The 15,293-nt window shown below is 48.3% G+C and overlaps 1 protein-coding gene across 1 annotated transcript in view; it reads left to right on the forward strand.

Annotated features, from left to right (window-relative positions):
* The first annotated feature begins 10,264 nt into the window (after window positions 1-10,264).
* The window catches only part of LOC116950308 (mediator of RNA polymerase II transcription subunit 13-like), an 88,553-nt gene continuing 83,524 nt past the window's right edge, over window positions 10,265-15,293 (forward strand). The window contains 2 exon segments of the mRNA XM_076072472.1: window positions 10,265-10,786; window positions 13,119-13,353. Coding sequence (XP_075928587.1) covers window positions 10,718-10,786; window positions 13,119-13,353 — 304 coding nt within the window. The 5' untranslated portion in view covers window positions 10,265-10,717.

The following is a 15,293-nucleotide window of genomic DNA, read 5'->3' on the forward strand; positions in this document are numbered from 1 at the left end:
TACGTAGTCCAACCGTGCTAATCGGAGGTGCGGGAAGTTTGTAAAGAGGGGGCGTGTTTATAATTAAGTTGTTTTTGGGGTTGGATTGCGTAAATACAAATGTGTCGTTAACCCACCACCACCCGACACGACCAATTAGTAAGGTTTGTCACGTAAACAAAACGCACCAATTAGTTACGACTTCAGCACAACGGTGTGCTGGAGAGTAAAACCCCACAACATGTACAATTAAAATCCTGTCCGACGTTTCGCTGGTAAAATTACGAACTTCATCGGGCGATTTTTTTTGCCCAAATTGTGGTGGTGGGTGAACAACACGTTTATCTTTACGCGATCTAACACCCCCCCCCCTCCCCAAACCTCCACCCCCTTTATTACGAATAACATTGGTCGCGAAAGCCTACGAGGCGTTGAAGAGGGATGAAGTTAGTGATGGGGAAGGATCGGGGGGGGGGGGGGAGTTGGAGTGAGCAAGGGAAAATAAGTGAGGCTGAATGTGTGGACGTGCAGGGGAAGTTTGTTCCAGGTGTAACCTTGCCCCCCCCCTCCCCCCCACCCCCAGGTTTTCTCGTCACTTAACAGATTGTTGCAAATTGGCGAGTTTCTGGCTCTGCGTAAGGTATACAAAGTGGGCTGTCATCGCGTGAGGTTCTCAGAGGCGGACTCGGCAACAGTTGGCATTGGCGACTGTGTTGAACTGATGAGTCCTAATATGGACGAACCCGGCCACAGCTGTCTCGCTGCTGCCTGTTGCTTCGTCGCGTTTGCTCAATTTATTGACGGTGTCTTGAGGCTAGATGACGACACATGGCAGTTCTTCAGGAAGTGCTGGCTTCGCTTATTGCTTCGGGCAGATGAGTGTTTCGTACGCAGAGTGCGCATCTCGTTGTCGATGCGTCGAAAACCGATGACGGATCACTGAGAAGCCTCGTCAGTGCCTCGCCACCCTTCGATTGCCGCTGCAACAGTTACTGCTTCCGTGAACTTCCTTTATCTATTCTGACACTCGCATAGAGGACAATCTACACCGGACACGCGGCAGGTCAAAATCACTGCTCCCCCCCGCTACTTTCCTCGCACTGCTGATCACCTTTGTATTTTCCTGCGACCGTCTCTTTCTCCACATGCACACAAACCTTATTCTATTCAAGAAACGTAATGACTCACATCTGTTACACCACCACTCGAAATTTTTGTTGCTGGGCATTTGGGCCTGTGTTCATCAACCATGATTTCAAGAAAAATGGTGTAGGGCTCACTTGGATGAACTGGAAAGTGCAGGAATGATCTGTGTGGCAGATGTTTTGGGTCCAGAAGGTTTGTTTGTCTTGTATAAGAATCTGAGATAAAAAAAAATCCACTTTGCAATACGCGTTTTTTTATATACCAAGGTTCAGCCAAGTGTAGTTTATGCCAAATTTAAAATAGCTTCACTGAATTGTTTTCGCTGTTCATGCAGGCACGGCACAACATTTAAGCGTGCCTTTTGGGACTGTCTGGATATTCTCAAATGAATGGATGTGGTCCTGCAACACTTCAAGGGTGCATGGAAAAATCGTGGTCCCATCAGTTCTGGAGCTAAATACTCTTGGGCATTGCCAAATGATTTAACCAAAAGTTTCAGTTCGAAATTTTATATATACAGTGTGGCCCAAAACTCAGGACACATAGGGTTATGATATTTCAACAAATCACATCGGGTTACTTCATTTATGATAACAAATGTTCAAATTTACTACCATTAGCATTAATACCTGAGTGCGTTATCTTTAATTTAGGACTTAAAATATATTACAGGTGTAATCATTCAATATTCATTAAAATAAATGGTCTCAATTCGTTCACAGGATTCTTGGTCGGGATTTGTAAACAACGGATTTGTGGTAAATCCACAGGAAGAAAAAACATATAAATAAAAAAAACCTCACTTTAATTTTACCAGGTAAAGCTCCAAGTAACTATATAGCTCTTTGTCAGAAGCGACCTGGCTATCACAAACGATAACTCAACGAAGTGGCTTGTCACGTGGAAAATGTATAGCAGCCAAATACCATAAACGAATGTTAATAAATGTGGAGGGAAAACCCGAGAAAAGTCCACGTGATCATGGGGAGAGACACGCAAACTCCAAACATACAGACGTCGTGGTCGGGATCGATCCCACGCCCTCCTGTCTACCAGGCGAGGGTGACAACATCTTGCCACCGTGATGAAATATAAATGTAAAGAGTACGCTTTTGTTATGCCAGTGTTAAAATATATGAGATAACCCGACGTGTGCCTGACTTTTGTGCCACCCTGTATATACTACTCGACTGTTGGTAAAATTTCGATTTAAAGCTTTCGTGACTGCAAGGATGCATCTTCTTTGGTTCTTTCGGTAAAGTCACGTAGAATGAGAATAAAATAATAAAATAAAACAATAAAATTCTCACGACGTTTCGGCCACAACACAAGTGGCCTTCTTCACGTGAAAGGAACAAACCATTCTACGTGACTTTACTGAAAGAACCAAGGAAGATGTTGGTAAAATGTCGAGGCGCAGCCATGAAACTTCTTGCTCACTCCCCCGCTGGCGGAAGGGCCTCCCACCAGAGGTAGCTCGAGAGATCGACGCGGGACCTCTGGAGATCTATCTGCGGGGTATATGGCCTAACTCATCGGGTGGGAGTACTGCACCCACACCTCCCTCCACCTCACGGGGCCTGCCGATTGACTTACTGCGGTGTTTGCCCATTCGTACTGCCGAGTGGACAGTGGTCTTGGGTGGAGATTTTCAAGAAACTTGTCCAATTGTCTCAAACTGTCGTGCCCGGAGATTGAATCGTAGTCTGCTAAATTGACACGTTCCAGAGTGATAGAAACTACACGACACCACACAAAATCGAGTACTGCAGTTTGTTCCTCTCACCATGCTTATTATCTCTCACTCTCATTGCCTCTCATGCCGCATATCTCACAATCTTAAACGATTACCTCCCTCCATACATCTCCGTGTGCTTCTCTGCTATTCTCGCTGAGAATATTTATTAATACTGGAGGAATCCGATAAGCTATGAAGCTCTTTTCACAAGTGCCCATACATCGATTAACTTTTTATGTATTTTACCAGGTAAGATCCCCTGAGCTATATAGCTGTTATTCAGAAGCCACCTGACCACAAATGATAGCTCAACAAAGTAGCTCATCATGTCGAAATGTATTCCAGCAAATGCCCGTTTCTACATGTGGAGGGGAGAACACGCACACTCCATATATACAGCAGGCGTCCGGGTCAGGATCGAACCCACGACCTCCTGTATACCAGGCAAGGTCGTTCTCCCCCGTGGTTGCGTGGATTTTTCTCCAGGTCCTCCGATTTTTCCCTGCACATTAGATCAACATCACGCGTTTGAGCCATCAATTGTGTTTCAACGCATCCAGTGGGAAATTCAGGACTCTAGGCCGAGTCACGCGATATACATTGCTTTGGAATATTATTTGGCACACCACATTTAATTTATTGTTTTTCTCTTTCTTTTCCAGTTCAGTGTTTTTAACATAACGATTTGTTATATTTCAGAAAGCACAGCCTGAGTGTATGGAAACTCTGTAACTTGACCTTGTTTAAAGGGGGGCAAGGGACTGTGGGGGGGGAGGGGTGGGGGCCGAGGGGCGGGGCGAGGGGCGGGGTGGGCGTGAGGGGTGGGGGCCGAGGGGCGGGGCGAGGGGCGGGGTGGGCGTGAGGGGTGGGAGGCGAGGGGCGGGGCTGGGGGCAATACAAAGACTGCTAAACTCGCCACACCACTCTCTTTTCTTCAGATTTGGTTTAAAATATTTGCATTTCCTCCCATAATAAAATATTGTGCCACTTGCTCAGGGTTTTACTTAAAGGGGGTAGAGGGGGCTGGGGGGGGGTCAATATAACAACGACACAAAGACTTCTGGAGTGGGAGTGGGGGACGGTGCATGAGACAGTCAATGTTAAACAGGCTTGAAACAAATGTTGAGCCAAAGAATTCACGTGCCTTTTCGGAACTCGGACCCCACGGCTAGCTGGATTTCAAGTTGGGTTCGAGTTTATTTTTTATATCTGTTACACGGGCGATCCCGTTTCGCCAGTTGCCCGGATATATAGTTTTTACTCGAGAGATCCGTGGTGCCACGTGAGTACAGCAGCAGCAGCAACAATCAACAAAAACACAAACATCAACATTGCACAGAACGGGCACTGGGTCCTTACGGAAATGTTGCACAACAAACAAACGTGGTATTTGGTGCCAATAAACGAAACACACGCGAATCAAAGAGTCAATGGGAACGTGACGTGAGCCTATGAGTCGGCAGGAAAGGTTACGTATATGTGCAAGTAAGCTCTCCATTATTGTCCAACAGTGACAATAATTGTCGTAAATCGAAAACGAAAAAAAACTGGTGCAAACATGTGGGAGCGAGAGATTTATGAAAGTATACAACTCTGGTCGCAGGACCGAAATATCCCTTTCTTAGCTGTTAGAATGGCTTTGCGCGAGTTTTTGTTTTGCATTATAAGGCAATGTTCTGATATCGTGAAGCCGATTAGCGTCTATTCGTTGTCCAATATTGTATCGGCCATGAGTCGGGGAGTCCCTATTCAATTTCCAGGGCATATCATTCAATTAAAAGTGGGCTTGGGCGGACTGGATTGAGGGCTAGAAGGGATGACGACGAAGGGTGGTGAGGAATAGTGACGGAGTTCGCAGCTAGGGTCAGTGAACGCGCGCGAGAGGGCATTCACGGGAAGAAGTTGGTGGAGCTTTTGAGATCAGCTGGCGTGCAAGTGCGAGTGGTAGATTGTTCGGTGGCATGCAGTGCCGGGTGATCCTAGTAGCAGCAGTAGCTACAAATGCTACGGGTCCCGCACTTTCAAGGGCCCCGCGCTAAATGCTTCCAAGCTATCAATTGCGGTTCAGTGACTCTGCACTTGCTCTATTACTATAGTACTATACTGCCTTCAACTTTTATGAACGACTGGGTGTTTAAGGTTAGCGATTTGTCGCATTATCTGGCTGTATAGCAAATGAAAAAAATACAGTTACTTTACTATGAAAGTAAAAAATGTGTTTTAATATTTGTGTGTTTTTTTAAATTTAGGGCCCCTTTATAACATATGCTACAGGCGCCGCACTAGCTTAATCTGGCACTGATGTCACCGAGGAACCTCGTCCAACAGTGGCTCAATCATGAGAGATTATGATGGCGATGACAACGGGCGTTTAATTAAAACAATAACAAATGATAGTTACACAAAATATGCAACTGGATATTTGCTTGTCGGTTAGCGAGGGTTTAATAAAAAATGCTGTAGAAACATTGCTAACTCGGCATGAACTGTGGATGGAGTGTCCACCATTTAACACGTGCAGGCTTTCGCGACCAACGCTACGATTTATCGTCAAATTGTTGGGTCAGATTTCGTGAGTCATAAAGATCGCGTGATGCCCGTTGTGACTACTGTACCTGAAACAAAACGCTTGTAGCCCTAATTGTTGGATCTGGCGGATTGCTCTCCATCCATACCGGCCTGCTGACGCAAACAAAACTGGCACACTTTTTGATTTAAAGCTTTCGTGACTGCAGGGATTCATGTTCTTGCTTCTTTCGGTAAAGTCACGTAGAAGGGAAACAATAAAATAATAAAAATATAAAACAATAAAATTCTCACGACGTTTCGACTGCAACACAAGCAATCTCATCAGGTGTGAAAACCACAGCAAAAAAATTTGAAAAAAGTGGCGGTTTTTTAACGTTAGCACCACGGAGAGCGATTTGGCAGTTATTCAGATGGACGAGTCCATCTATGTTCGGAAAAGAGGAGGGGGGAGACAAAAATAATGGATGCGGTCTGAAAGCCACCGTAAGCGTGAACACTCACTTAAGACCCGAAATGGTTTATCAAATCCTTCCAATGATTGCTAAGCCAGAATCCATCTTCTCGGTTGAAATTGTCTCTGTGTTTGTATATGTGGATAGCCTCATGAACGAATCTCTCATGGTAGCCGGATGGCTTGCAAAGAACCTCTGTCTTGGAGAAGTCAATGTCATGTGAGCCACTCTGCGCCCAACTTTATGGAAGAGGTACGTAGATGACACTTTTGTCATCTGGCCATTTGGCCGGCCTGCTCTAGACCAATTCCTCGACCACATCAATTCCATACACCCAGCCATCAGATTTACGATGAAAGTCGAAAAAGATGGCAAGCTACCCTTTTTGGATGTCCTAATAAAAAAGAGACCTGATGGTTTAATGAGCCACTCTGTCTACAGGAAAGCTACACATACGGATGCTTATCTGAAACCGGATTCCCACCACCATCCATCCCAGAAGAATTCCCTCATCAGGACTCTGCACCATAGAGCCCAATGCATATCCGACCAGGAACACATAGGCAGTGAACTCAAGCACGTACACCAAGCTCTTAAGGCTAATGGTTACTCCGACTACACAATCCGCAAAGCTATCACTCCAACCATGAAGAAGGACCCTCTTGAGGAGCCTTTCAAAATCATCACTTTACCCTACATTGTGGGGATCACAAAAAGAGATCTCCAAAATCTTGAATAAACACAAGATCCAGGTCCGATTCAACACATTACAGAAAATCCGTGATCTGGTTCCGTCTGTAAAAGATGTGATTCCGGACATACAGTACCCTGGCGTCTACAAACTAAGTTGCCCCTGTGGTAGTAGTTACATTGGAGAAACCAAACGACATGTCTCGGACCGCATTCGTGAACACAAAGCAGACCTAAAACACGGTAGGACCAACACCTCGGCCGTCGCAGATCACTGTTATAATTCAGTAGGCTCACATGACATTGACTTCTCCAAGACAGAGGTTATTTGCAAGCCATCTGGCTACCATGATAGATTCGTTCATGAGGCTATCCACATATACAAACACAGAGACAATTTCAACCGAGAAGATGGATTCTGGCTTAGCAATTATTGGAAGGATTTGATCAACCATTTCGGGTCTTAATTGATTGTTCACGCTTACGGTGGCTTTCAGACCGCATCCATTATTTTTGTCTCCCCCCTCCTCTTTTCCGAACATAGATGGACTCATCCATCTGAATAACTGCCAAATTGCTCTCCGTGGTGCTAACGTTAAAAAAAAAACCCGCCACTTTTTTAAATTTTTCTTGCTGTGATTTTCACACCTGATGATGATTGCTTGTGTTGCAGTCGAAACGTCGTGAGAATTTTATTGTTTTATATTTTTATTATTTTATTGTTTCCCTTCTACGTGACTTTACCGAAAGAACCAAGAACATGCCACACTTTTGTTCACGTGACAACTTAATTTGGCTTCTGCCGGGTGGATGAGGGAGCACGACACAACATGCACACACATTGGCATTGCACTCATGCGGCGATCTATACCCCCCAAAAAAACAATTATGAATCAGTGTGCGCTGTACGTACAGTTCGAGCAATAACGTAGCAGTGGTTTTCATGAACCCTCTTGCAAATGATTAAATGGGGGGGGGGGCGGGGGGGCCTGCCCCCTCAAGACCGTGCGCCCCACCGCAGTTGCACCGCCTGCACACTCCACAGCTACACTAAAGCAGGCTCCCACGTTATTTTATGGGTGCAATACTACGAAGATATTCTTGTGTTTTTGTTTTAATCCGGGAAAACCTCACCGAATCTCACGCCTGTTTTTTTTTTTAGAAGGCAGGAGGGGTCTAAAAAAAAATGTGGGTATATTTGTTGCTGAAATAATTCATTTGGGGGCGCCACGGTGGCTAGGAGATGTTAACTACCTCGCCTGGTATGCAAGGAGTTCTTGGGTTCGAACCGCAATCCTTGAGGCGTGCTCTCAATGTGAAGTTTGCGGTGTCTGTCTCTCTCTCTCTCTTCCCGTGGTCGCGTGGGGTTTTTTTTTCCCCCCTCACCCCCCACATTTAGAATCAACATCACCACGCGTTTAATAGAGTATTTATTTTACTGCTTTAAATTCCCCGCGACGATAAAAGCCGCCAACTTCGCTGAGCCTGTCATTTGTGATCGCAAGGTGGCTTCTGAAAAAGAGTTACACTGTAATAGGCCTTACCTGGTATAAAATTAAAACAAAATAGTCAAACAGAAAATCTTACGTAAGTCTATAAGTGTCCTATATGTACTGCATGTTCTGTGTTAGTTTATGGGTCTCTGCAGCGTAAGCTACTGGCGGTTACACCCAGAGACTCTGCACTGCAGGTACCTAACGAGACAACCACACTGTGAACATCTCTAGAAAGCAGCAGCAGCACAGACACTTAGGCATGTGTTTGAGAGAGAGAGAGACAGAGGAGAGAGAGGGAAAAAAACTCCCCAAGACCTTAGGAAGGCGAATTACGTAATCGTTGTGTGCGATTGGTCGGAGTGGCGAGGTAGGCGCACAGACACAGACACACAGCCACACACACAGACACACAGACACACACACACAGCCACACACACACAGGCACACAGCCACACACACACAGCCACACACACAGCCACACACACAGACACACAGCCACACACACACAGACACACACACACAGCCACACACACAGACACACAGCCACACAGCCACAGACACACACACAGATACACAGCCACACACAGCCCCACACACACACACAGCCACACACACACAGACACACACACAGCCACACACACACAGACACACAGCCACACACACACAGACACACACAGACGGACAGCCACACACAGCCACACACACACACAGCCACACACACACAGCCACACACACACACAGCCACACACACAGACACACAGCCACACACACACAGACACACACACACAGCCACACACACAGACACACAGCCACACACAGACACACACAGACGGACAGCCACACACAGCCACACACACACACAGCCACACACACACAGCCACACACACACACACAGCCACACACACAGACACACAGCCACACACACACAGACACACACACACAGCCACACACACAGACACACAGCCACACACAGACACACACACAGACGGACAGCCACACACAGCCACACACACGCAGCCACACACACACAGCCACACACACAGCCACACACACACAGACACACACAGCCAAACACACACAGACACACACCGCTCGGTTACCCCGTAATCACCCTACCAGCAGCAACTCTGTGATGTCGCCAGCGACAAGATTCCTTCTCAAACTGGGAGAGCATTCGCATGCCCACCCGCCACCTCCCCAAAAAATCAGATTTTTTAAAAAAACTAATAACAGATTGCTTCAATAGCCCAACATTCAGGGATTTTAATTCCCCAGGCAATGCCCCGGAGCGCGCCGAAATCCCTCTCGCAGTAGCACCGCCTGCACACTCGACACATTTTCCGGAGCTCAGCCCCGTGACAGCTCCAGTGAAGACCAAACCATGCCGACAGCCAATACGCTTTTTTTTTGTTGACAAGGAAATGTTGTAAACTATAATAAATAAAAGTATTGCATTCATGCGAAAGTTTAAATTTCACGTTCCTTTATTGTCCATTTGTAGCTCTGTAGGCTTTTTTTTTGTCGCACTCCCTCTCTGGGTGTAAATAAATATAGGTCTAAGCTCGGTATTGACGTAGTGTGTAAAATGTATCTGTGTGTTTACGAGCTTTCAATTTCATATTTATAACCAGAGGTCTCCCCCCCCCCTCTCTCCCCCCTCACATTCCCTTTCGCCCCCACCCCCGCTCGCTCTATTTCCCCCGCCTCCATTTCCGCTCTCCCTCCCCTCTATTTCCGGCGTACCCCCCCCCCCTCAACGCCCCCCCCCCCCTTTCGCCCGCCCCAATTCCCACCCCACTTCTATTTCCGGTCTCCATCTCCCTTCCCGTTCTCAAATCCCCCTCCTTCATTTCCGGTGGCCCACACCTTCCCCCCCCCCGCCCGCCGTACACTGCCATTACGGCACGCGCGCGCCCGTTGGGAGGGGCGGGGCTCGGATTGGTGTGGGGAGCTGAGGGGAGGGGGGGAGGGTCCAACCTCCCCCCCCTTTTTAGCCCCCCCCCCACCCCCACAAGGCTGCTCGCGTGCACCCTCAGCCGTCACGCGACTACGAACCCGCCAATAGCGGCGCGCGGACACACGAGCGAAAGGGGGAGGAGCCTTCGGCATGCGGGGGGGGGGGGGAACGGGGGAGGGGTGTGCCGGGGGGATGAGGGGGCGGGGGGTTCTGGAGGGTTGGTTGGTGGGGGGAGGGGCTATGAGGGGGAGGGAGGGGGGGATGGGGGGGGAGGGGCCCGCCTCATTATTGTCGCCATTACAGCGCGAGTCGCGGGCGCTGTGGCAGGGACGGCCGCGCCAGGCGCTTCCACCATCCCCCCCCCGCGTCTCTCTCGCTCGCTCGCTCGTTCGCTCTCACGCGAATAGCGACAGCGACTCGCGAGGGTGATCACAGCGAGTCGCCATCAAAACGTCGGCGGCGGCGGCGGCGTCGGAGTTGAGAGGAAATTGATCTCGCTTCTCTCTCTCTTTTTTTTTATTACCCGTCCGTGCTAAACCTTTTCGCTTGTCGAATAAACACGCAGCCGTAGTAGTGGTGGTAGTGGTAGTAGTAGTAAACCAGTAAGTACTAACTAGTAGCAGCGGTGGTAGCCGTAGCGGTTGGTTGGTGGCGGTAAAGACTGGTGGACTGGTAAAAAGCGAGGAGAAACAAGAATTCCTGCCGCGGGGCCCAGAGCCATGCACGGAGCATGACCGCCGCAAGCTGGGTGGCAAACGGCGCCAGTTTGGAAGACTGCCACTCCAATCTCTTCTCCCTGGTAAGCGAGCCGCGGCGGCCGCGAGCGATGAAGGCGAGCGAGAGAGAGAGAGGGCCCCCCTCGATGCCCGGGCGGGGAGAGCGAACGAACGAGCGGGCGGGCGGGCGGGGAGAGCGAGCGAGCTAGCGCCGTGCCCGCACGCAGAGCCGCCGAGCGAGGAGAGAAGAGAACGCCGCAGGACGGAGAAGCGGCGGGGAGGGGAAGGTTTTGGTGGTGGTGGGGGTGGTGGTGGTGGTAGAGAGAGAGACGACGACGACGTCGACGGACGGCGTAGACGAGACGGACGCGGGAGCCCGCGCCGCTAGAATTACCGCCCCGTCCGCTTCTAGAATCATTACAGCGGCCATTTTCTTGCAAGTGATAATTTATTTTATTATCGTCATCATTATGTTAATTTTTTGTGCGTTAAAATTTTTTTTTCTTTCCCCCACCTATTGTTGCGACGTTCGCTCCGTCGTGCGAGGCTTTACTCAAGGGGGGGGTGGGGGGGGTTATTCCCCCCCACACCTATCAAACCCCCGGCGCTTGAGTCGCGCCGAGGTGGAGCTCGCTCGCGGGGGTTCGCGTTGTTTTTCTCGGGGCTTCTCCCCCCCCCCCACTACCTCCCCGCTCTCGCCTGGACGCGCTGCCGCCTCGCCATCGAGGCCTCCCCGCGGGACGTGCAGGCCCTGCCGCCTCGAAACCGATAAGAGGGCCGCGTCTCGCCCCAGGCCGGAGGGCGGCCCGCGCCCCCCCCTAACAAACTCTCCCCAATCCACTCCTGCATTTAAAACTATCGCAGTTTTAGTTTTGTGTTTCATGAACGCTCTCCGTCAATGGTTTAGAGCTTTTGTGCATCGGCTCCCTTCGTCTGGCCATTTGTCTGGAACGGCGGGGAGACACGATAACTCGAGTAAAGGTGATCTCAGTATGAATGGAACTTTCGTGTAAAGTTGCCATGATATTTGAAGACTTGGCCTATCAAAAAGCGACCAAATTGGTCAAAGGATTGCTTAAAACTATGGAGTTACAAAGCAGAGCTAAAATGACAAATTGCGAATATGCTTGACTATTTGGTTTCCATACTTATAATTTAATACTTCCGAGAACAAAACTCGCGTACAAGCAGAGCGTCACACAATACATTCCTACCCCCCCCCCCCCGACGTATTATTTCGGGGATTGTATCGGCCCTTTTCTACTTCGTTACTACGTCGGCCCCAGTCTTGTCGTGTTTGCAAACGAAGTGCTGTGGGTTGGCGTACGTGCCATCTACCAATTATCGACTATCTTTGCCTGGTGTCCTGTGGTGTGTGGAAGTGGCGGTGTGACATAGAGCAGCACGCGTCATTGGTGTACGCAAGCTGTGGGTTGTACATGCGTGTTCTTATGTTAGCTATGTTCGCATGTACACTCGCGCATTTTGTTGTGTATTCTCAACACAAACTCGCTTGCCCGAGTCTTCGCCAGACATAAACGAGTGCGCGTGGGTCTATTTGTCTAGGTAACGTCTGCCAGTGCTTGTGTGTCTTGAGCGTACGTGTGCATTTGAATATGCATAGGATGTGCTCACACTGCATGTGTATATTCACGTGTGGAGAGTGTGAATGAGTGGCCGTGTGTGCCCCTGTTGTGAGTGTTCAAGTCTCTTAATGGTGTCCGTGAGTACAGTAGCTTCATCCGTCGTTCGCACGTAATGCGCGTTTGAACTTATTTCGCACTGTACGTCGCCAACCGTGCAAATCGGAGGTGCAGAAGGTACCCCCGGTGGTGCACTCGTTTACACTGATAGGTATGCGTATGTGCCAGCGTGTCTTCTGTGCATATGTGTACACACGTGTGCCCGTGTGGATATACGCGAATGTACAAAGTGCACGTCGTCTGACGTGCGTGCACTTTTACCAACCAAGATGTGAACACGTTTGGCTACCTACGTGTGTTGTGCATTCCTGCACGTGTGCACTGTACGTGCACATGTTGGTATTATTGGTTTCTACATCTATGATGATGTTCTCATTTCTACACGCGTCTACGTAGCAGCATTGGCAAGTTTGCATGCTTTCCCTTGAAGTTTTTTTCAGTGACGGTTTAATATGAATGCCGACATGCATCTATGTACAGTGTGCAGCACACGCATGTTTCCCACTGCTCGTGGCAGTCTGCGTTCGTGTAGAAATGCATTTTAACACGCACACTCACAGGCACTCGCACGTGGTGGATGAAGGAATTATCATCTGCACTTCTGTATGGTTCACATGCCTTGTGTCCTATGCGTGAGTCTGCATGATTTTCAGTTTTGCCTTTGCCGTCTCCCTCCCAACTTGTACCACCCACCCCAACCACCACCTTACAGGCTGACCTGACCGGCATCAAATGGCGTAGGTACACCTGTGGCCTTGGGGCCTCGGGGCCTGTGATTGCTGCGCCCGCGCAGGAAGACCCCATCCTGCACAGCTTCGTGCGCTCGCTGCAGACCAACCTCCTGGCCGTGTGGCGCCGCAATGGCAGTCCGGGCCTCAAGGAGCTGTGGGTTTACTGGTGGGGTGATCAGCCCAACCTCGGGGACGTCATTCATCCTGAACTTAGAGGTGAATGCACAGGGCCCTCGTAGCCCTTGTCCAGATGATGAGCCATACGAGTCGATCTATCCCAGAGTACCACGTGCATGCGTTCACAAGTACACAATCCAATGCACACACCTATTGCACCTCTTGCAGTGCACGCACCACCTCTTGCACACCACCTCGGTGTCTATCTGTGCACATTCATCTATGATGACCTATCCGACTGCTCAGTACTCGCCGAGGGAGTGCGATTATCATTGGACAGACAGCCCGGAACAGATTGAATGCACAGATGAACTGTCATTGACAAGCTCAAGAACCGTTTGCATGAAATAAACTGAAACATATTTATTTCAACGAATGTATTAAATTACGAATTTAAAAGTAAGCAAAAAAAATGTATCTTCAAAATGGAATTATCTTCACAAGTCGAAGCATTTTATTCGAAATATTTACGCTAACTGAAATAGGATACATTCATACAGTACTTTCAGAAGCTATAAGGGGCACATTCTGACTTGTCAAATGAAGTACTTACTGTGTGCCCACACAGACGCACATGTAATAACACAATGATAACTACAGAGGTGCAAAAGTATTGGCACAAAGCAGACTTATATATGCATACAGATAAACAGGCACGTAAAAAAACAGTAGTTCTGCTGTCACCTGGGTGGACTCGTAATGACATCCCAAAATCCCACGCACAGCTGTAGAGAAAGCAGATTCACATACTGACACATGCCGGGACATGCAAACCTAACTGACACTGTCAGATGCAGTATTTAGAGAGGAATATATTTCTGCCAAGAATATTGACACATGTACTTGGACACACAGATTGAGAGAGAGAGCGGCTTGTGCACACAGTCACATTGAGACATCCGTGCACATCGCACACCCGTAAACTGATAAAGGCAAAATGGCATGACAAACTGACACGGACACATGGACGAACTGACAGATAAACATACAGATAAACAACCTGGCCAGTGCATAACTCTGACTGGCGCCTTGACCGATGGATACAGGTGCTCACAAACTGGTGTGCGTGCATCTCAGACACGCACAGATACGTCCACACGTAAAGTATACACTGAACATCTCTGTTTCACTGTATACAAATTGCAATAACTTTTATCAGGCTGAGCTTTCTGATGCAGGGTTTTCCACCGTCCATATTTGTTTCTTTTTATTTAAATGGGGAAAAAATAGACATGGTTCGACTTTTGGAGTGTCATCAGCAGTGTGGCCAGTGGAAAAAAAACAGCATTAGGCTCATTTTGGCAAAAGCCTTTGCATACCATGGGACCCATTCGTTGCAGTAAATAAAACTTGTACAAAATGTTATGCATGGGTGTGATGGATTTATTTTTCAACTTAATTACTCCATCTGCCATTGGGTTTTATTTTTAGCTTTCAACTGTTCATATTTGTTTTCATTCTCCTAGTTCCTTTTTCTGTTGAACTTCTTTCGCACCATGTGTAGCCAACTTTGCTAATCGGAGGTGCTGGGGAAGGGCAACAAACTAAACTCGCAGCACTTCTAAAGAAATTAGTTTTGAATCTAGATGATTAAAAGTGCATGGCTCCGGTGGCTTCCTAATATCGGAAGGAAGCGCGTTCCAGACGGCCGCAGAAGCGCATCTGAAAGCGGTGCCATGCAGTAAATGTCTTTGTTAGATGGTTTAGCCAAAAGCCTCTGCGAGGATGGCCAATGTAATTTCCATGTCACTTCAGGTCTTCATGGAATCCACCCATCTTTGGTCTGTTCTCCCACTGATTTGTTCTCTGACTTCCTGTTTTTCAAAGCACTTGTTTCATAATATAACAAGTTTGTTCTGACCACATCCACAGTCTCACCTCTTATTATCTTGCCCCGAACTAAAGCAACTTCTGCTATTTTCTCTTTATTTGCGAGATGTTCTTGAAGACCGTGTTTGTAGAATATTCTGCAGGAACTT

This window comes from Petromyzon marinus, chromosome 38 (assembly GCF_048934315.1).
Source record: "Petromyzon marinus isolate PM22_M1 ecotype Great Lakes invasive population chromosome 38, UKy_Petmar_22M1.pri1.0, whole genome shotgun sequence".
In the NCBI taxonomy this organism is placed as follows: domain Eukaryota; kingdom Metazoa; phylum Chordata; class Hyperoartia; order Petromyzontiformes; family Petromyzontidae; genus Petromyzon; species Petromyzon marinus.